This window comes from Acanthopagrus latus, chromosome 12 (assembly GCF_904848185.1).
Source record: "Acanthopagrus latus isolate v.2019 chromosome 12, fAcaLat1.1, whole genome shotgun sequence".
In the NCBI taxonomy this organism is placed as follows: Eukaryota; Metazoa; Chordata; class Actinopteri; order Spariformes; family Sparidae; genus Acanthopagrus; species Acanthopagrus latus.
In genome coordinates this window covers 15,877,107-15,899,899 of record NC_051050.1, presented here as the reverse complement: position 1 = coordinate 15,899,899, position 22,793 = coordinate 15,877,107, and the positions used below count along the sequence as shown (strand labels likewise).

General features: G+C 43.1%; 1 protein-coding gene across 11 annotated transcripts in view; it reads right to left on the bottom strand.

The window, feature by feature from the left end:
- Positions 1 to 22,793, bottom strand: part of rgs3a (regulator of G protein signaling 3a) — a 150,418-nt gene that overhangs the window by 34,706 nt on the left and 92,919 nt on the right. For 9 of the 11 annotated variants that reach the window (XM_037116815.1, XM_037116818.1, XM_037116813.1 and 6 more), the window contains one exon: positions 3,246 to 4,247. In XM_037116815.1, the coding sequence (XP_036972710.1) occupies positions 3,246 to 4,247 (1,002 nt within the window). Of the gene's footprint in view, positions 1 to 3,245; positions 4,248 to 15,759; positions 15,910 to 19,095; positions 19,359 to 22,793 lie in introns of those variants that run through there. The other 2 variants (XM_037116822.1, XM_037116824.1) reach the window with 2 other exon arrangements.

Here is a 22,793-nt window from a genome sequence, read left to right as displayed (position 1 = left end):
ACGCAGGGTGTCTTAAGAGGTACTCAAGAAAGTAATCTCTTAGTCAGACAAACGAACATTATTTCGTTTGACCTGGTCTCTGACTGTCTGTGGTTCTCGTCGCGACGATGACGGGGCCACTAAAGACATCAAGTGAGAGGAAAAGGTGCAGAGCGGAAAAAGAAAGACAGGACCAGTCGGTGCTCGTTGAAGGGCATGTAAACACCGCCTGGCAGGAGAACAGAGAGGTGACAGAGAGAGAGGGAGGGCAGGGGCTTCACATTGTGAGATGAAAAGCAGTAGATCCTTACTGTGTCTTGTTCCCTTCTCTCATGTACACGTGTACAAACTGCACTGTGAAACCCTACTCCACTGTATCATTTTCTCAGCGAAAAGCTTTAAGTGAACACATGTGTGAGTGTTTAAGTCGCCATAAAAAATGTCTCATATTTGATAGTAACAGATGTTGTGACGTGAAAACAATGTCAAACCTTTGAGCACATGATCCAAGAGTCTAAGATACTTTTAAAATGAAAGAAAACATGCACGAGCTATATTTAAGTTCAACTAAAAGTGAAAGTTTAGTCATTATCTACTCCTCCTTATACTGATAGGAAGTCAGATATTGTTTCCTTGTCCAGAAAAACATTTCTGGAGCTTGACAGCAAAATAGCTTTGCAGCATTCTCCTAAAGAACTGAGGTGGACTTGTTTTAAGACATAAAAAAGCAACTTAAAGAAATAATAAAATGGCAGCATACAGCGTTTTTGTAATACAGGTCTCCAGAAGGCCAGACATTCCAACTTTGAATGATTTGAAAAGGCAATATTTAAACCCCTCAGTCGAGCTCCTGCATGCACTTCAGACAGGGTGCGCCTTAACACTTTCAGATAAGCTGGTGCAGTAAAAATCGTCGCTAAAAAAAGGGGTGTAAATTCAGTCTTTTCAAATCAATTTTGTATCTCAGGGACCTCATCTACTTCATGTGTTTAGGAGAATGGTGCAAGACTTCATCTGACTTTCCATCAGCATTGGGGTGAATAGATAGTGACTACAATTTCATTTTTGAGTGAACTTATCCTTTAATGCGTGCACAGATTGCAAATGTGAGGTTAAGCTAAAAAACACAATAAATTAGGAAAGGATAGGAATTGTGTCAAATGTTCCAAAAACCTCGACCCCATGGACATCAATGATTTTAGAGCTAACTGTCATTTAACCTTCACTTTCCAGTCTGGAATACTGAGAAAGAGCTTCGTAGGTGCCGTGAAATAAATACATACTCACGTTCAGAGCCTTGAGATGTCACATGATTTATGAATTGAAGGAGGAGGAGGGGGGGTGACAGATCATCTTAAATAATGGAAACACAAGCCTCAGAGGGACTGTGTCCATGACGCCAATAGGTAGTAAAATTACCCTTGAATCTGCCAAGACAAATAGGCTCCAGCTCTGTCTGCTGCATTCCTCCTCTGCACAGCTCAACACACACTGCCATTTAAGGCTACCGAGTGTGCTGACAGACAGACTCGTGGAAAAGAGAGGCAGATAAAAAGCGCCTCTGATATCCTGCAATGACAGAGTGCGCACTTGATCACCTTTGTCATCTGTGTATCATTAAGTCTGTGGGATATCTGAGCGGCTCTGACATCACTGTCATGATCTGTCACTCTTAGATTTTCTCTCCCTTTGTCTTTTCAAGAAAGAGTCATTGCCGAAAGCATGCTGATGATGTGGTGTCGGTGTGCAGGTGCGCTGTTCGACCAGTGATTAATACAGGGATTTACGCAAGTGGAATCATTCTTGAGAAGCTATAAAACACGTTACTTAACAGTTAGCAAGAAAACACAAAACACAGTCACTCTGAGATAATGTCGTGTTATGCAACCCTGACCAAAGTGATAAGAGGAAAGACACGATGAGGCTGCCGGGCAAACAGGTTGTGATGCATGCTTCCCTCTGTTGGACAACTAGCGCAACTACCACCTGCACTGGGATTAATGGCATACTGGATGCATAAATCTCAAATAGAAGTTGAAATGATATTATTATGTATACTAAATACATTTTGTATCACATTATGCCCTTTTTCTTCTGACTGCCAGGGACTGGTGTCCTGGAGTGTCTTAAGATGAAGCACCCTTATTATAGAACATTTTATGTCATATATGTGAATATGCACAAATATTTACATCCAGGCTGCACAGTCATGGAGCACTTTACCTGCAGTGAGTGCAACATTTAAATAAAATGCAATTGCGAGAATATGCACAGTCAACTGCTTTCAAAGTTCAAATTTAGCACTCAGATGCTTATGTATTTACATACTGCCATGAATAAATTATAGACAAAGGCTTTTGCAATTAAAGCAACTCGACTATGGAATTCTCTGCATAGTGAACACACTATGTCCCCAGCCTCCTTTAAATCCCTTTTCTAAAACAGTCCTCTTTGCGCAATAAAATGTTCTCTGTTACATGGTGTTTACTGATCTGCATTTTGTACACAAATCGACAGTTATGCCTGTGTGTCAACATTAATTCATTTGTATTTTCTTAAGAAAAGACGTAACTCTGCGTTGGTAGCAACTTTGCTGAAGAGGTTGGATATAAAGTTCCCGAAACCTCTTGTTGAATAACTTACCCATGTGTGTCTTTGTTTTATGTTTAATAATGTTTCTCATACAAAGAAACTGTGCTGTGTGGTGGAAGCATACAATCAGAAAATTGCTTTTCATGACTTCAGCAGAGAGATAATATAAATGCAAATGCGAATAAAGCAGAATTCCTCGCTAACAGAGGACGCAAGCTGGGTTGAGACCGGTTGGAGACAAGTTCGTTTTTGGTAGATTTTACCCAATGTTTTGCGACTTGAACTCTAGTAAGGTAGTTAAACATACAGTATATTTAAACAAAAGACTCTCTAGTAGCAATACAGTGACAATACACCTGATGTTGTATATGTGTAAGTCTACTGTAACAGGTAAACTTTTCAGACAGAAAATTTTGTTCAAATTAAATGAAACCCTGTACTGGCTCTATTTTGCCACTTGGTGTCGCCCTTTTAACAGAAACCAGTGAACTGAAACTTTGCCCTGGGCGTCACTCACTGATGAGATAGTTAGGGGACACGAAGGCAGACAGCAGGTTTATATATTCCACTCTGTAAATTAGGTCAGTTGAAAAATGTAACTACTTTGAGTGGTATAACAGACCAAATCCCTGCATTTGCGTGTGATATAATATCTTTAGCGTGAGGTCTCTTACCTTCCTCCCGGAGAACAGCATACACAGCTGATGCATGGAGCCCCCGTTCTTGGTCAGCTCTTTCTTCAGGGTTTTAGGTGATGGCAGCGTCCAGCCGCCCTTGTGGTGCGCTCCCCCCACCTCCAGGCAGTTGATGGCGTTGTCGGAGGTGAAACATGGCGTGCGGGGGTCCTGGAGCAGGCTCCCTTCGCTGTGGGTGCGCCTGCGCAGGGAGTTCTGCACGCTGAGCTTGCCTCCGCCGTGCTTCTCGCAGGTGGCGCCCTCCACCATGCTGCGGCGCTTGCTGTCGCTACGCTGCAGGTAGGCGTCGTCGCTGTCGTCTTCGTCGTCCTCCTCTTCGGACTCGTCGTCGTCGTCTTCGTCGTACTCTTCTTCGTCGGTGTTGGGCGAGGAGAGGGCGTCAGCGCTGAAGGAGCGATCGAGACGCAACTCGGGGATGACAAACGAGGACGAGGAGGAGGAAGGTGGAGCGTTGGTGTCAGGTGGCTCCGAGGCGTTGTCTTCATCCGTGTTCGACACCACCAGGTTGAGGTTGACTTCCTCTTCGTTCCTGTCTCCCTCCTCATCGTACCCGTCTTCTTTCTCTTCCTCCTCACTTCCTGGACTCTTTCTGCAGGCCTTGTAATCATCTTCCTCATCATCATCATCATCAATACCTTCCTCTCTCCTGCTGTGTTCATCCTTCTCCTCCCTCCAGATCTCCATCTCCTCCATGCTCTTGCAGTCCTCGCCCTCGGTGGAAGGAGGCGGGGTTGGAGGCACCTTATGTCGCTCTCCGGATCCCACCAGACCTCCGAGGGGCATGTAGATGTCATCCAAAGGGGTGAGAGGCTCTGAGGGGTGAGGACTACCCAGAGTTGGGGGCTCTGAGGGACTGGAGGGGTACAGGCTGCTTTCCTCACCTTCCGAGTTGCGGGGGGGCAGATGGAGGCCCACATCTCCTCGATCGCCACCTACTCCGCCCAGCTCACATGAAGGGGCATCCACCTTAGGCTCCAGCATCTGGGAGAAAAGGAACGAGACAAAGACAGAGACAGAGAGTAATTAGTTGAATCTGCTTGGACAATTAATGCACTGTCTATAAAACATAAATCAAACATGCTTAACTCGGCATGATTGAGATTTACTCTGCTGCCATGAGCAAACCCACTTATCACAGCTATTCCATTAGCAGTTATCGAATTTGGACTTGAAATATCTCTGTCCGGCTGGATGTCGGTGTGACTGAGCCGCGATGCAAGGATCAGACAGGATGACGCTTATGTCTTTTGAGAAGGGCACGATGTCAGAGTGAGTGATGATAGTCCAGCTGTGACTTGCCCGAGAGGCGGACCACAAACTGAACCCTGGCTGAGCATAGCATCCAATTTTTTAATGACCGTGGCAGGTCACGAACACTGTCAAACTAAGTGGGTGACAGTGTAAGGATTATGACATGCAGCATTTCCATTGTGGGTTGCGCTCGACTACGCAGGAAGAAACAACAAATTGTTCTTTCCCAATGCTCATTTTCCCTCATAACACTGACAAAAGACCAGTGCCAGTGAATTCATATTGTGACACACTGCTGCTTTGCTCACGGGTGCTGCTATAGTTACAGTACTACACGTGCTTGCTGCACTGATTAAGTCAGACTAACTATTACCATGCCCTCAGGCGCTGTGGTACAAAAAAACAAGCCAAACCTCGTGCAGAAATTGACAAGATTTCTGCTACAAAGTGTTACCACCCGCTGTCCATCTGTTCACGCATCCATCTTTTCTCTGATATGTTTGTATCACTTCGGCATACTGTAAATGTCCACACATGCAGAACCCCTTCACTTTCCAGGGCCAAAAACAACACATCCCATGTACACTTATCTAAATATGTGTGTTCAAGGTAGACGCACGCAAACAGTGAACTTTCATTTGACATGTTATCCGCATTACCTCCTTCCCAAAATCTGCTGGATTTTGAACGTTGCTGTAACCTCGTCCAGCTCACAAAGCCTTCAGTGGGAGGATCATTACAAATGCATTTTGAGTGGGCCACCATCATTCAAAAGCACATAACTGTATTGTTTAATTCGACTAAAGATGTAGTTTTCCCTGATTTTTGTGCACAAAAGTTTTCTTTTTTTCCATTTCATGTAATGACGCTGGAGTTAATTTTCCCAAAATACGCAACTTTGTGACACATAACTTAACATCAATTTAACTCCTTTGAAGTAATGTCATGTAACTATTTCCCCATGAAATAACAGCATCAGTAATAAGGGGAACAGCACCTCTTTGTTTGCATTTTGCATGTATGTAACTTGTATGGGTTGGTACAATCACCCATGACAAGCACTTTACTTTTTATCACTAATGTTTTTAATGTTGACACCGCTAGGACACTAGTTTTGGAGGTTATAAACGTCATAAAATTGGAGAAGAGACCAAAGATAACAATGACAAAAGAAGCGAAGAGGCCCAACAGAAGTAAAACTCATTACAAGCTTTGCCGAATAAATGGCCGCAAGACAGACATCGAGAGACGGGTAAGTAATATGATCTGGTTTGCCCGTGTCTTCTGTTGTTGCACTCATAACAAACAAATGTGTATAAATGTCAGTTTTACCAACATATAAGTTAACTGACAGTACTGCAAAACTGCTGGGGCACCAAACGGCAAAAAAACACCAACCCTTAGATAACGTTGCTCAAAGTCTTGTGAAGGGCCTCATTGTGCTGGTCAAGTTAACCCATGATGACGAGCTGCAGTCACAAGACGCTCTGCTCTAATTGCAGATAATGTGGCCTCTTCTCGAACGGCTCTCATGATAGTTCACAAGCTGTTTACTTTTGCAGCTTTAATTAGTTTCCCCAGATTCTCTCGACCTGGTTGCACTCGCCTCTAAACTTTCGACCTGTATTCGTCAACTCTGCAAAGAGCTTTTAGGAATTTAATTCAGCATCAACTCAGAAAAACAATCCTTACTAATGTTATCTATACTGTCCTAAGATGTAGCTCAATCTGACATTACCCCATGCTGGCCGAGAGTTCTAGGCAGGTCTCAGAAGTCTAGTATGGATGGACCACGAACATACATCAAGCCAAATTAAATCCTGATTAAATGACACTACGTTACCATCTGGTAATAAAACTCTCCAGTATGGTGCTGAAATTAAGCCAAGCAACGTTCTGGATGAATAAATAAGCCTAATTCAAACACAAATTTGATTCCTGATTCCCAACAGTTAACAAAGAGACATCTGTGCCTCAAAAACAAAAGTAATGATGACACAGATTGTATTGTTTTCTGACAGCAACAGTTCAGCTGCGACAATGACACAGCTGTTGGTACTGGCCATTGATACTACGACCATTTTTCATAGTTTTTTTAAAAACATTTTTATAGAAACTTTATTTCTATCCCTATTTATATTTATATCTTTTATTGGGGAGTAGAGGTATGGACTTTGGCTGCAGACCAACTTAATCTTTCAAACACACAATATCCAATTGATCCACAAGAGCCATAACATAATGATGTAATCATAATGAAAGTACTGGCCAAGGGTCTGACTTGCAATAGAGCACTGCATCAATTTAGGCTCTGTCGCACTTGTTGTGTTTCACTGATTGTTTGTGATCTTCATGGACTGAATCTCAAGACTCAAGCTGTTTGTATGACCGGTTCGAGCTCAGGTCACTTCTCTGCTCTTTGCAGACGATGCGGTTATGTTAGTTCGTCAGACCATGAACTTCAGCAGACACTCAAGCAGTCAAAATGACAGCAGGAGGTCAAAAAAATGGTGGATTGCTCCCTCCGTGTTGGGAGTGATTTGCTGCTCCAAGTGAGGGAGATCAGTCTTGTGTCTTTGTTCGAGTGTGAAGGTAAAATTAAGTGTATACTCGACAGGCATTTTAGCGTGGAATCAGCAGAAATGCAGGCGTTGTACCAGGCGAAGAAGGAGCTTTGCCTTCAGGCTCAGCTCTCAATTCAGGCCAATCTACATTCCAGTCCACACCAATGGTTGAGAGATTTGGGTCGGAACCGAAAGAAAAAAAAATCAAAAATCAGTTTGGCTAGGCTCATTCACAAAGGATAAGAAGCTCAGACACCAGAAGGGAGTTAGAAGAGCCAGCTGAGGTGCTTTGGAGATATGATAAGCATGCATCCTGCACTCCTTCCTTTGGAGTCTTTCTGGGGAATGTCCAAATGCTAGGAGACCCCCTGGGTCGACCAAGAACAGTCTGGAGGGATTATATCTCTCATGAGCAACAGTAAATGGATGGATGGAGGAGGAATTTAAACATCAAACAAAGTCATAATTGAAGCCAATTCCAGGAAAAGCTGATCCTAAATGGCAACGCTGCTCTATTTTTAGTTAAGTAAGAGATCTTTCTCTGAGTATCACAAGGTTTATCAGATGTTGAAACACTCCTGGTTATTGTGATTGTGCTGTTTTCATTTTCCCAATTTTCCATACGTGGCCAAAGTGAAACCCTCAGAGACTCAGGGCCACAAACATAAACGCGATCAGTTTTGATCGTCACAGACATATACAAACGCCTCAAGGTGATCCAGACCTCTCATTTTGCCTTCTAACTCCCTCTTAACCTCCCAGTGAGCCTATCTAAATGGTTCACAGCAGTGTTACAACTAAGGCATCAAGGCTTCTTACCAACGCGCTGGGTGTACGAGGGGTATTTTTAGACTGAAATGCACTTTCATAAAAGCAGCCATGTAGAAAAGTGGAACTAAAGCCTCTGTGTTTATCCCTTTTCTGCCCCTCCTTTCTCCTGTTCTTTCTTTGTCCATGGTGGTCCGAGGTAGAACAGCGAGCCGCTGTCAGAAAGATCTTGACTTTTGATTGTTTTATGAGGCATGTATGAACACTCTGAAACATTTATTTCACTGACCATCATGTATTTAGACCTGAGATGTAAACAGACAGTTTCTATTTTCCCCTCTCATCCTCGCTGACACCCCATATTTCTATCCCTGTCCTGCACACACAAACCCCTGACTGCTGAAGATATGGCTTGAGACACAATGGAGCCACCTGTCCTGTCAGATACACTTGTTCCTTCTCACAGTCTCCAACCACACACACACACACACACACACACGGAGACACACACAACATCACGTTAACCCCTTGCATCTTTTTCAAGCCTAGCCTCGTGTCTGATCTTAAGATTATCGTTTATATGTCCGAGCGTACATGCAGGTGCAAAACACGTGCGCTGAAACGTGATTCAGCGCCATCAATGATTCAGCACAATGCAATCTGTGGCGTTGCCTCAATTAAGCGAGGAAACAAAACCGGCACTAAAAGGCAGGGAGAGTGGGATGCAGGGCAGGAGAGTGAATAGATGGAGGAGACAAAGTGGATAAGACAAGCAGAAGGGAGGAGGGGAGTCAGAGAATGGTAATGACACAGAAATGAGATGAGTAAGTGGAAGAGGGCAGAGGGAGAGACATAAAGCAGGAAAGGGAGAGAGGACCAAATCTTGGAAAACATCCATCTTGGTAGATAGACCGTGACCAGCATTACTGTTCCAACTAGCGAATGGCCACTTAACGCCAACCCTTCCAGGCAACATTACTCTTAATTACAAACAGACACAGGGCATTGAAATAAGCTAGTGACAATGATAATTGGAATCTTGCGAATATACATTTCCAATTGCAGAAGTGGACGCCTTTGGTTCATCTTCCCGGTGAAGGATCAAACAGCAAAAGATTGGATTCAGCTCGCTGAGAGGATCTGATTTAATGCATTGACGGCCAGCGAACTCTGTGTGTTCGATGAGCTGAAACTTCCTCATGTTAGAGATTACGCACATTGTGTTCAAGGCCATGGGGCAGCCACAGTGACTACTGACATTTTCCCACCACAAGTTAGCAAGCCTCAGTGAATTTCACTTTAGGTCATGTTCAGTTCATACGATTCTTTGGGTGCATTGTGCAGGAAACATACTCCATCTGTCCTTTTCTCCTTACTAGAACTAGAAAACTCAAGGATATTAGCCACATAAGTAGGCTTTATGGATGGCACTGTCAGTCAATCCACAAGTTTTGGGCCAGGTTGAAATATTTCAGCAACTAGAAGAACCAACCCCCATCCATGTTTTGGTAGAGTTTGTAAATACACAAACTTGGTAACAGATAACGTACAGCCTGACGAGTTCCAAACTAGGACAAGTCAAAATGAACGTATTTCCATAACTTACGATAGAAACTGTTTCCAGGAATTAAGAACACAACATGCCGTTTTATTTCACAATACACAAGTTGTATTAATGTGTGTACTTGCACCTTGCACTGGTGGAGTGGGGAAAAGTAATTATGTTGTACATGTCCAACTCGCATATCTTTTAAAATCCATGCCCCATGTTTTTAACACCATCTGTTAAGGAGTAACCCCGTCCCGTTACACCTGCCAAATTACATTTATGACTCATACTTGGTATAACTGTGTGGACTGCGATGGAAGGGAGACACTAGAGCCAGGTGAGTCCTGAGAAAACCCCCCAAAGTCCCATTTCCAAAATATTTCTGAATAAATGAAGATTGACAACAACAACCTACATTTTCAAAAAGATAATCTTTCCTGAACATCGAGATCTTCTCATAAAGATCAGATACAGCGAAACACACACACACGCGCACGCCCGCACACACACACACACACACACACACACACACACACACACACACACACACACACTGGTGGACAGTCACCGGGGACAATGGTGTGAACTCTGTCCCGCAGTTACCATGGCAGTGACAGCCTCATCCCGGGGGAGCAGCTGTGCTCCGCATTCTCCAAAAGCAGAAGATGTACCTCTGAACTCTGTCATCATAGTTTCCCCCGACCCCTCCTCAGTCTCAATTTCAAGGTGCCATCTTTCATCTTTATCTCTTTCCTTTGCCTTTCCTCCATTTAATTTCCTGTGCCCTGGTTGTTTTTTAAGTAAGATGTTACATTAAAGAGCATTATGAGTCCAGCTCTGCCTTATCCTACTTAGTCTAATATTAATGGTTTAATGTCTCCACCATTACACCTGCCATGTCCACCTTCTGCATCCGTAAATCAAGCTCAACTCGATTAGCAGTGCTGTTAAAAATATATTCCGCTGCCAGACAAAGGGACATGTTTTCTCCCCTCTTCCTCTCTGCCACTCCCTCTGTCTTCACTTTCCTCCTCTCACCAATTCCGTGGTGGATCTGTACGGCAGCACGTTGGCCGGGGGAGGATGTTGGGGTGACATAACTTGGCACAATCAGTCTGCATTACTCCTGTTTTACCCTCTTCTTCGGTTTTCTTTGCTTGCTGATTTAGCTGATTGATTTTCTTCAGAGGACATGTAAGATCAACGGAGTCTAGACAAGGACCTCGTGCTCACATAGCCCGGAGGGTAAAACATAAAATGGACAAGGTGCAAACAAGGAACAGAAACAGAATGAATCAAACTGGGCGTTTCCGCACTTCTCCTTTTTACTTACATTGTCCATTTATAGTGATGGATGATAAAATTATTTTCATCTGCTCGATTACACATTAAAGAGCCATTTTAGGAGTTTTCTGTGTTAGCACATGTTATTACAAATAACACATACTTACAGATGACTGTGGCTTGTTTTTTGTCCTTTAATGGACAGTTTCCCACAAGCAGTGGTAACTTCTGACTCCAGTGTTCATCTGGGGAGGGTATGTATAGCCATATGCATCTTGTCCCACTCAAGTGGAGTCACAAACAGTTGCTTTTCACTTACACGCGAGCTGCTTGCCAAATAGGTCGTGGCTCACGTGGGGGGGACATGATCCCTCAGCTTTCCACACAGTACTTAAAGCTCCCATTTTAAGCTCATTTTTGGGTTCAGACTTTCATTTTGGTTGCCTTGTAAAAGATGTTTACATATTTTTTTTCTCACACTGTGCAGTGCTGCAGCACCTCTATTCACCCTCTGTCTGAATGCGCTGGTTTGGTCTCTTTAAGGCCCCCCTCTTCAAAACATACACTTTTCTCGCACCATGTTTTGCACCACAGCCCTGCCAGTGTTTTATGCAGCCACTGCCTCACGGTGTCCTGACAGCTCATTTAAGGTCATGGTTTCTGAGTAAGGGCTGCATGCAGTTCTCTACGTGGAGGATTAAACGTTTTGAGAGTATTTGCACTTTATTGCACACTGACCTGCTTTACACTCAAAAAAGACAGGAAATCTCAATTTCTATAATATAGGAGTAATTGATAATATTAAAAGCTTACTTTGTAACTCAAACAATGGCATGATATCTCAGAGGTTACATTATTTATGCCTCAGGTGGATAAACCAAATCTTTAAATAAAGAGAGAGTAAAAGGGCTAAAAATAATAATACCTGGTGGGGCACTGAAGAAGATATTTAAACACAATTCAGTGTGTGTTACTTGGAATCATGTGTTCTCCGGAAAATTGTCATTTAGAGGACAAAAACATCCTTGGGGGGGTGTGATGCTGCTTGTTATCTGCCTCAGCAGCGATAGCGAACTTGTTCTCTACGGTACTAATGTAGTGAACCACATCTTAAGCCTAGAATTTATACTTGCCTTGAGTGAATTAAGCTTGCTGCATACTGTAGACCCACACACACACACACACACACACACACACACACACGGTCCATTTTCTATATATTCCTGCAGTCACAGGTTGTTTATTAATAAAGACTCTACACACATGTTTTGTCTGATATGGAAGAGGTGTATATGTTGATGAGGTTGCCATACAATGTCTGAAATGATGTTCACCCTGTTTATCCCTTCTTTGAAAGCACATCTGTCGGTTTGCGTGCGTGTTCGTGCACACTAAATATATATTAGCCATGTTTTGACATGTGCTGTCCATAACAATCTGTGTCCTGGAGATTTAAGAGCCTTTATCGCTTTGTGTAATACCAATAACTCGTTAGGGGACCACATCATATAGATGATCAATCTCTGAATGGCCTCATTATATGCACCGCAATGCACCGGCCTATTTTACCCTTGATTTCACTCGAGAGAAGAGCGATGAGACGGTAATAGTCATTTATCTGTCAGGCCCCTCCATTGTGATTGGGGCCGGAAGGGAAGGAGAAAACAGAAAATGGCAAAAGGGAGCGAGGGAGTGAGCGAGAAAAGGGGCCTGTAGATCAAAGAAACCCAGGAGGAAACATTTTATGAGAACATAAAAGTACATCTTTTTAACTGAATCATGAAAAAAAGGTACCACTGGCTTAAGAGAGTGATAAAAATGTTTTATGTTCTTCATAAAACTTTAGTATTTATGTAGGTCTGCATTTCTAGTTTTAAACTAATGCTTTTGGTTACAAAGTTAAAACTATCAAAGGTTTCATCTCACAATCATCATGCAATTAAAGTTCACTGACTCACTTGCACATAACAATACCGCTATTCATCTGAGGCACCAGTGCTGCCGTGCAGCAGTCATATACTGTTTGTCAGCAACGGCAATTGAAGCAGAATGACACACTGTAAGAAATACAGTGGTTCTACATCTCGCAGGAGTAATTGGCAGTAAGTGAAACCTCAAAGATGTCAGCTGCAATTTATTACCATGACGTCTCCTCTCGTTAATAATTCAGCCAATGACGCAGCCTTCCTGTATGTGTCCGAGTCTGTTTCGAGTCACTGAAATCAAACTTCCTCACGAAAAAATGAGCACACTTTTGCACTTAAAGGGGTATTTCGTGTTTTTCGAAGTGGGGTCATATAAAGTACATATCTATAGTCGGTGTGTTCCCTACCGTAATCACTGATCAGCGCAGCCTCAGTTTGGAGAAGTAGAGAGCCGCTCCAGCCCAGATGCTCAGCTTTGTACTGCAGTGTACGGTGCCCAGATGCAAACTGAATTTTAACCACCTAAAACAAGGCTCACCTAAAAATCCATAGCAGTTCAAGTGCAAGTTGTATAGAGAAAACTCACAATGCTTTACATCGCTGTCAGACCGCCCTTTCTTTTGGCACTACATTTTCTCAGCCTTAGAGCCTCCGTATCCGTACGCAGTTGCGCTAAGGGATACGGAGGTTCTATGGTCTGTGTCTGAATTTGTTAAGTTTTGTTTTGATCAAAAATAAACAGAGTTACGTGCATAAACCTCTTGTCCACTAGCTGGGCCTTGGACTGTATTTCACCACTCGTAGCTCACCTGTTGCACTAATGCGTAGGGATACGGAGGTTCTACGGCTGAGAAAATGTGGTGCCAAAAGAAAGGGCGGTCTGACAGCGATGTAAAGCGGTGTAAATTTTCTCTATACAACACACACTTGAACTGTTATAGATTTTTTTAGGTGAGTCTTGTTTTAGGTGATTACGATAGGGAACAGATCAACTATAGATATGTACTTCATATGACCCCACTTCAAAAAACACAATCCCTTTAAACCCCTTACACACTGCACAAAGATCCCCCCCTACTACCCATAACATGTGACTTTTTGTCTTCATTGCGAGAGAGTACAATCGGCATTCATTCCTGGGTCACATGACTCAGCAGTCACGGGAGTTTAACAGTGGTTGGACCAAATATCGGTATCTTGATACTTGTTGAAATACGGCTATCGATACGCTGGAGCCAACTATCAATGTTTTTATTGAAACGTTGCATGTCTTGCAACGTATCGATTATCACAGCATCACTGGGTCATGACAGGGTGGCCACGCAAATTTTCAAAGCTTTTTCCAGAATTAGGCTGATGTGTGTTAAAGTTAAGGAAGTTGGGGGACGCTTGTCCATCCATCGCCATTCAAGCAAGCACTCAAAAATCATTCAGTCGGGGCTGAGTTTTATAGAGAAATGATGTAAAACCCATTTTGAAAAAAAAGCAGGGACATAACGTTTTAAAAGGCCTCCATGCCGCTTTCTGCTGTTGCCTGTTTTCTGGCAAGTTTGAAGAATCTACATGTAGGTGCTACTTTTGTTGTAAAATTGAGGATTCAAGATTTGTTTGCAACCGTCCACAACAGCGACAGCGGAATAAGGGAGAAATGGGACTGGGGGGGTTGGGATTTTTGAGAGCTGTGTGTGAGTGTCACATTCAAAGATGCAAAGGCATTATTGATAGACGCTGAGGGTTCAGAGAGAAAATGTCATTGACGTAACTTGCCCCGTGACGACAGGCCTCCGAAGACAATGTGACCACTGAAAAAGACTGCAAAAAGGCCTTTATAGAAAGCGCGCAGAGAGATGATTGTGTGCATCTGTGTGTGTGAGACTAGAGAGTAGATGCGTTTGTCTTTTGTTTCTTTTGTGTCTTTAGTTTTGTTAGGTGTGTGTGAGAAACAAGGGGCTGTGATGCGTGTGAGATTGTGTTTTCCCCCTGGTTATAACAAACATCTGATTTTGTTCAAGCTGGGACTGGCTGCGTAAGACCGGCTAATAAATCACATTCAGGGATGTGTGCGCAATGTGTTTGCGCATTTGTGTGTGTGCGGCAGAGGGGATGGGTCACTGACACTGTCTACTATTGATCAAGAACAAGGGGAAGACTGACAGGAAGACGCTCCATATCTTTACACCGGTGCGCCCTAAAAAACGCTCAAACAAAAGCCACCATTTGCTCAAACATGTTATCGTTCTTACTATTGGTGCGTCAACAGGCACCAACACAAACTGCGACGAACAAAACACATTTTCCCTCTGTTTATCTCTTTCTCCTTCTAAGTAGAGGATAACCCCACAATTCCCTTAATGAGCAGAAGAGAAAAAAGCAATTTTCCCCAGTGTGTTTCCTGTTTTCCCCCCATCTGGTCCCTCTGTTTGCTCTCTCCTCCTCTCGTCTCTGTCACGTTCGGCTTGGCTCAAGACTTGGTTTACAGTACGCTGTTTTAATGGCTCTCTTCTCTACCGCTCCTATTCTTCGCTCCCCTTGTGTGGAGGGCTAAATCATGTCACAGAGCAGAGATGGCTCAAATAAAAGTGCCAAACCGGTGGTGGTGGGGGGGATGTAAACAATCTGTTGTTCAGACAATGATGTCCACAACTCTTTCTTATTAAAGTGGGAGGTGATATGTTATGGGCAATTGCATTAAAGAGCGCTACTAGAGCTGTGGGAGGAAAGGACACACGAGTGGATGGAGTGATGGAACAGACAGGACTGAAACTAAGACAGAAAGTAAGAGAGAAAACAAACAGAAGCAGGAATAAATAGCAAAGTTGAATGAATCAAAACAGCTCACGACACTGACACCCACCTCCCTCGTATGAGCCTGTCATAAAGATGCCGGGAGATAAACAAGCCGTTATTGCTTTTTCCTTATCTTTCCTTCCCATCTCTGCCTTGTTTCTATCTCTGCATGGCTAAACCCTTCCCTGCTTCCCCCCCAGCAGCACAATAACAGCAACTCCAAACTGACCACATGTATACTCAAAAAACACACCGTATAATCCATCCTGCATGAAACCTCTGCGTTCAGATTATCCACAAAGTAAGACGTAGAGAAGAGGAGAAACAAAGTGATGATTTGTTGTTGTTTTTTTTAAAAACCTTACCTGGCAAGAGGAAACAAGTCCAGGTTACAGTCCACTTAAGGCAGATACAGGCACGCCGCACATCCCCATTAAAGTGCCCCACTTCCTCTGTCAAAGTGGTGTGTGAGTGTTTGTGGCTGGCTGGGGCTGGTGTGTGTGATCCTGTCAGTGTGGGCTAGGCCAACTGAACTGTGCATACAGAGAGAGACACACAGAGAGAGGAAAGGGGGAAGAGAGCGAGAGAGAGAGAGCGAGAGAGAGAGAGAGAGAGAGAGAGAGAGAGAGACAGAGAGAGAGAATGCCCAAGAGGCTAAGAAGGTAGACTCCCAAGCTGCACAAACAAGTGCGAAGGAAAGAAGCAGAGGGGAGGAGTAGCAGTAATGAGAAGAGACAAATGAGGGGCGAGCGCTCACAGAGAAGCATATGCGTGTGTGTGTGTGTGTGTGTGTGTGTGTGTGTGTGTGTGTGTGTGTGCGTGGCGCGTATATGAAGCGTTCTCCTTGATTGCACATGTGCGTCTGCAAATATTGTCTAATGTGTGTGTACATTACATGGCACACACACACACACACACACACACACCCACCCCTCATTTTCTTTGCGAAGACATTAAGGCACGACAGCCGGGTCCCACAGGATGCACAAAGCACACAATGGGACACATATGCATTGTAAACACACACAAACAGGTGGAGCACAAGTTTAAATACACATGTGTTTCTGGCACACGGTTAAAAAAAGTCACGGGGCAGGCCGTATATGAAGCTAAGGAAAAAAAATAAGGATGTCGTAAAAAGGAAATACTAACACATAATAGCTGTTTAATAGCAGCCATAACACTGAGAGGTCGTCAGTGTGTCGTGTGAAGTGTTAATCACTAACTGCCTATGTGAACAATGTCACCATACTTCCTGGTTTTGTAGCCACATTTCTAAATTCAGTACTTCTTTAAATACATCCTCTGTGTTTTTAAATAAAAAAAAATCTAACGTGTGTACATGTCTAAAGCCTCACATTTTTCACACTGACAGCAGTAATGGCTCGATTATTCCACATTTCCACTGTTTAGGTCACTTTATCTATATGTATTGTATGGTTATATATGTATGTTTGCACTATTCCATTATGTTCTATTCAAACAATGCCACAATGAGGCACAGAACGGGAAGGACATCATGAACCCTGTGAGAGAGCTGGGAAATGATCGGGCCACTTTCAACTAAGCCGAGCTAATGGCAGCTTCTGACCTCAGCAGCACCGGTTCCACTGTTTTCCCCACAGGCAATTACATTTCCAGAAGTTACTACTTCTGACTACAGGCACCGTCGCTGCTTCAGCGAGCTCGCTGTTAATTGCACAGCTGTGTGCCAGTTATGGTTGGGTTACCATTCACATTTGATCTGATAGTAATGAAGGGACCGGTACCCAATGGTATACCTAATTTCAGAGCTCTCTATCAAATACCTATTTTACTCTCTGTAATAGGAAAATAAAAAAAATAAAAAAAGTTTTTTACTATGTGCACTTGAGTCAACGTGGATCCCTGAATAAAATGTAGAAACTGAAGGAATCAGCACAATATTGGACTAGATAAAGAATATAAATATTTGTCAAAAGGAGCATCAAAAACAAGCAGTAGAGGGCAGCGATATGACTTTGCAGAGTCTGCCTAACCCAAAGAATTGGTATCTACTGTAGGGCATTTTTGTAATGCTGTTGTCACTACAGCAGCACTTGCACAGAGCAGTATTTCCCCATAAATAGTGTGTAATTCATAAACTATTGGTTTCGGACACACTTAAAAACCTCACATACTGTATTAGCATTCTAAACAGCATGCTGGTGAGGAATTTAGGTCACAGCCCCGGGCTGAGTTTTGGCTAACGCTACGAAAAATGCTAAGATAACGTCAACCAAGGCAGCCAAGCCGATCTCCAAAAACAACTTCTCCGACTTGTTAATTAATAACACAGAGCTGTCTCGAGCTTTTAAGATATATTTTATGTTTGACCAGGTGTTTCTGAAGGTTAGACGTGCTGGCCTGCTCAACCTCTGTATCAGGCTCTCACTCTTTGAACATGAATAACTACTTGGTAGCTCCGACACATTTCGGATTGGTACCCTTAAAAGTACGGAATTTGACAAATAAAAACAATCTTTTACTCTCGGCAGGTGTTTTACACGTTCGAGTTTTTCTATTGCACCATCTCACTGAACCCTCTTTGTCTCTAAGTGTTACCAGCTGTCCTAATAAGCCATCTCATAATAATCTGCATTTTCTTTTGCATATTTTTAGTTAAAATGTCAGTTAAAATGTATACTCGTAAGGAAACTACTTGTTACACAAACGCATGTAAATGCCGCACCCGAGTGCACAACACGGTGCTCTATTACTGTCACTCGCTTATTCACACACTCACTCTCTGTAGTCTCTCACCTTTCTCCGCCTCTGTTATCTCAAGAGCCTCTCGATGTCTCTCAAGAGAAGGTTTTTTTTAATCTCCTCTGCGTGACAAACAGCATATGACATTGAAAGGTACAAGTCACACACACCTGCTGTCTGTCTACGCGGCTGCTCAACAATTATCCATTGACTAAATGTCAGGCACAAAAAATGGGGGTTTTGCATACAGTTGGTAACAGTTCAGTATGATTACTGAATTTTGAGTCAACAATAACACAAGTAAAGTTTCTAAAACTCAGTTTCTAAAACTCAAACTAATAATGAATTAATTACACCAGATATAGATTACATTAAAGTGGAAAGAGACAACTTGCGGCCCTTTTCTGTTTCCAAGTAGCGTTATTGATGGTGCCGCTGTTGCATAAACGACTGAAACGCTTTACTTTTTCCTCAGAGTAGCGACTACCAACAACACAGGATGAAGAATGAGCTCTCCAATCATTTAGTCTATAACAGAGACGTGAAAACAGATAAACAAGGTGCCAGGTTGGCAGGTTGTCTGGCTTTCCAAGTATCCAAATATCCCACACAAAATTGTGTAGACGGTCACTTTATGCAATTCAGAGAAGAGTAACATATCTATTGTTATCTGGACAAACAAAAAACATGGAACAAAAATCCTTCAACCACTCTCAAAATAGACAAGTATTGCACAGGGTAAAATAGAGATTGTTATGAAACAATCTCTGGCTGTATAAATGTATTAGAAATAACCGCGGCCGCTTTTGCACAACAGTCGTGACACGAAGGTAACCCTCCTTTAAACACACAGGCAAATGCACATAAATGCATGCACACACACACAGACAGAACAATCCTAGTCCTAACTACAGAGACATCACCAGAGGTCTCAGTTTGACCTTCACAGCAGTACAAAAGATCACATACTTTACCTTAGACACAGGCATCTGGACGACGTGGCGCTCGCTTTGTTGGGAGTATCTAAGTTGTGTTATTATTGGTGTTGCGTCCCAGAGTAGAGCCAAGACTGGCACAGTTCATCCACACACACACACACACACACACACACTGAGAGAGAGCACGTGTGCGGCGCAAATAGATGAAGGCTGCTAATCCAGTGTGACCATGTGTGATTATTCTCCCTGTCCGCTTTCCTCTGAATGTGTCAGCGCTTTCTTTTTCTTCCCCCCTTTGCACTGTTTTCTTGTCAGTGTTGTTGCTGCAGTCCCAGCTCCGCTCGCCCCCCCACCCCGAAGCTCGGTAATAACGTGCGTGCCAACGTGTGCAAAAGAGAGAGAGAGAGAGAAAGAGAGAAGAGATAGAATAAAAAGGGGATTTGGTGAAGGAGGGGAAATGAAGACAGATGGAATCGTGGAGAGATGGAGGTGCAAGAGTGAAAGGAGGGGGAAATGTGATGTATTAAAAAAAAAAGAAAAAACGAGGAGGGAGTGATGGGTATGAAAAGATCAAATGCAACTAACTCTCCGGAGACCAAAGCAGCCAGTGTCCTTCATTCTCTCGCTTCTCTCGCTTCTCTCTCTCTCTCTCTCTCTCTCTCTCTTCCCCCTCTTTTCCCCTACGTGCTATTTTTAGAAGTTTCTCTGTCGCAAATCAAAGCACTGAATCAAAACCTATCAAAGAGCAGGATGTTAAGGGCCATGTCTTTCACACCTAATAGGGCGCGCGCACGCACACACACGCACACAACTCTATCTGTTACAATGACCATGTGTCTGCATCAGACCTGAAGGGGAGCTATGTAAGCTATTCATCGGACCCTTATCTAATCATATCATGCGCCAATAAATAATGGGCTTTTCAAATAGCTATTTTAAACACTGTCTATTACACTGCGCAGACCGCTGTCTGCCTCGCTGTGCACTTAAGGGATATTCTCTCAAAGAAACATTTCCAGATGATGCATACAGTAATGATTGACATCCAGGTAGGTAGAATATCAACCGGAGACAAACAGGACTACGCCAGTTTTCATTTTACTCCCAGCACTTTGCTCTATTTTTCTGCCTCCTTCTGTTAATTGGTGGCAGATTCTTTTTTTTCTTTTTTCCCCAGTTCTCAGAGTCATCAAACACTGTTAATCAAAAAATGTTCCCGTGTTAAAAAGAGACCTGTTATTTTACGAATTAAACTATTATCCCGGCTCCACTGCATGCTCAGCGGAGCAGACGTCATTTCTTTCTCCCGTAAAGAATGTGCGTAATTAAAACTGACAGTGAACAGGATTTCATGCTCCGCCGTAGCCTTCTTAGGGCTGAGTCCGCGAGGGGGCTCTTATCTATACCGGCTCCTGTGCAGATGCATAATTGCCGTTATGTAACACAGTTATGAATAGTTAAAGGTGAGCTAAAATAAAGCCAAACACCACTCCATCAAAGGGAAATCATTAATGTTTAAAGAGAGACAGGGGGATTAATCCTACACTACCGGCCACAATGAATAACATAGCTGGGCTGTGGGAGTGAGTGTGTGTGAGTGTGTGTGTGTGTGTGAGGGAGAGGTAGGTAGCAGAGGGGGAAAAAGACAGACGAACAGACAGTGAGGGTGAAAGATTGCATATTTGCACTTGACGGCTGCAATAAAATGTGAAAGGGTAAGGAAGGGGGGGGGAAGACGGGATAGGAGGGAAAGAGGGCAGAAACAAAAGGTTTCCTGGTAAACTTTTCAAATCCTCAACTACAGCCTCCATGTTAATGTAGTGTAGAAAGAGGAAAGTGAAAAATGCGCTCTTGAATTCTTGACATGTACACAGCAGTGGGATTATCTGGAGGACGCCAGAGTTTTCTCGTTCTTTTTTTTCCGAGCAGTCCCCTAGACTCTTTTTTTCTGCAAATTAAGGAAACGTTTGAGAGAGTTCTGTTACTCACACACACAAAACAAACAATAAGGTACTGCAGGAGTAAGTGGACAGCTGTCTTCAAATATCCTCATTTGATACTACATCACGACAACACACGGCAAGAACTCTGCAAAAGGTGCTGTGGAGAAACTTTTCGATAGACAACACTTGATCTGTGGTGAGCAATCCTGACAGTTTGGGATAAAACACCATAATCTGCCCATATATGTGGGCTAAGCCCAGTAAAAACATTCAAATGAATCCTTTCGGATGGATGAGTTTGCCTTGCTCTCTTTTCTGACAATGTTGTGGTCTTTACATTTGTACTTTTTAATATTGTATCTGTAACTCCGATAAAGTCTTTCAAACCCAAAGATGATTGAATTGTGTTCAATCCCTCCTTGAGACAAATGGTAAGATGCTTATGGGACTTATGTCCTTAAGTTCAAAACAAATAATAAATATAAGTGTGTTCCCCCCATGATGTGTTTCCATCACAGCCAAAAAAGCACCCGTGATGACTGCAGAGTTGACTGGTTACGAACGCTGCTTGTATCCATTCCCATTGTGGACAAAAGCCAGAAGATGTTAGCAGCTTTTTTTGTCCAGCGTCAAAGGGGTACAAGCTGCCATCAAGATCTTTCAGAAGTATCTTTTCAGAAACAGAAATCTCATGAAACACCACCGAAGAAGAACACAAGTCATAACTGCACCATGTGATATAATATCAAGTGTTTCAGCTCGGTCCCTCATATCTGCTCCATTTCAACAAGTTCTAAATTTGGATGTCACACTTCGTGAGACAACACATCAACACAAATCCCAAGAATAGCATGGAGCATGCTTGCTCCTGTGTTGTGTGTGTGTGTGTAGAAAAGAGACGAGCGAAAACAAATGGAATTCACCCGTGTCTAATTAAAGACAATGAAGGGGAAGGTGTGTGTCTGCTACAGAGAGAGACAGAGCGCACGAGAAATGTTAATCACATGAACACGTGCTTGCACAGATGTTGCCTGTATCTTATTCTATATTTGGATCATTTACACATACCATCTTGATTTAAAAGAAGGCAGTTGTATTCTACAGACACATTTATATCTGTGCCGTATTTCATTCCCCACCTCCGATGAGATCACAGGTGTGTATCAGCCTCTCTCACTCCTCTCCTCATTGGACAGCCAGTGAAAATAAACTGTCAAAAACTCCTTTTTTTCACTTATTTGTTAGCTCCCTCCTCACATTCTCCCTCGTCGACTGTACCTCAACGCGCCATCTATCACCAGGTTATCACGTTGTATGCGCTTCCTCTACTGTCATCAGCCTCATCCTGACAATCCCCCTCTCCCCGTTGTGTAAGGCGCAAAATCAAACACTAATCTCCTTCTGGTCCAGCACAGATTTCAAGCTGCGTCGTACATGTCAAGATCCTTTCTCACCCACTTTCAGACAATTTTTGTTTTGGTTGTTGTCGATTGTCAGTTGCCCTATTTTTCTTCTATAGATGTGTTGCTGGTGCTCTGTGCAAAACCATTCAGGGGCAATACATTTGAAGAACTTGAAGCTGAGCCACTGAATCACTGGCCCTCTTGCTAATTAAGGAATAACTGCACCACTAAGTATACTTCTGTGAATAAGTACGATCTGTATACCTCAGGGGACACCAACCTTTTTTGAAAGTTGTTACTGGACCAGATTAACATTTAATGTGCAACTTTTTAGTTTACTTTGAGAACAGTTTTAAGTGTACTTCGGAGTGCACACAAGATGTGCTAC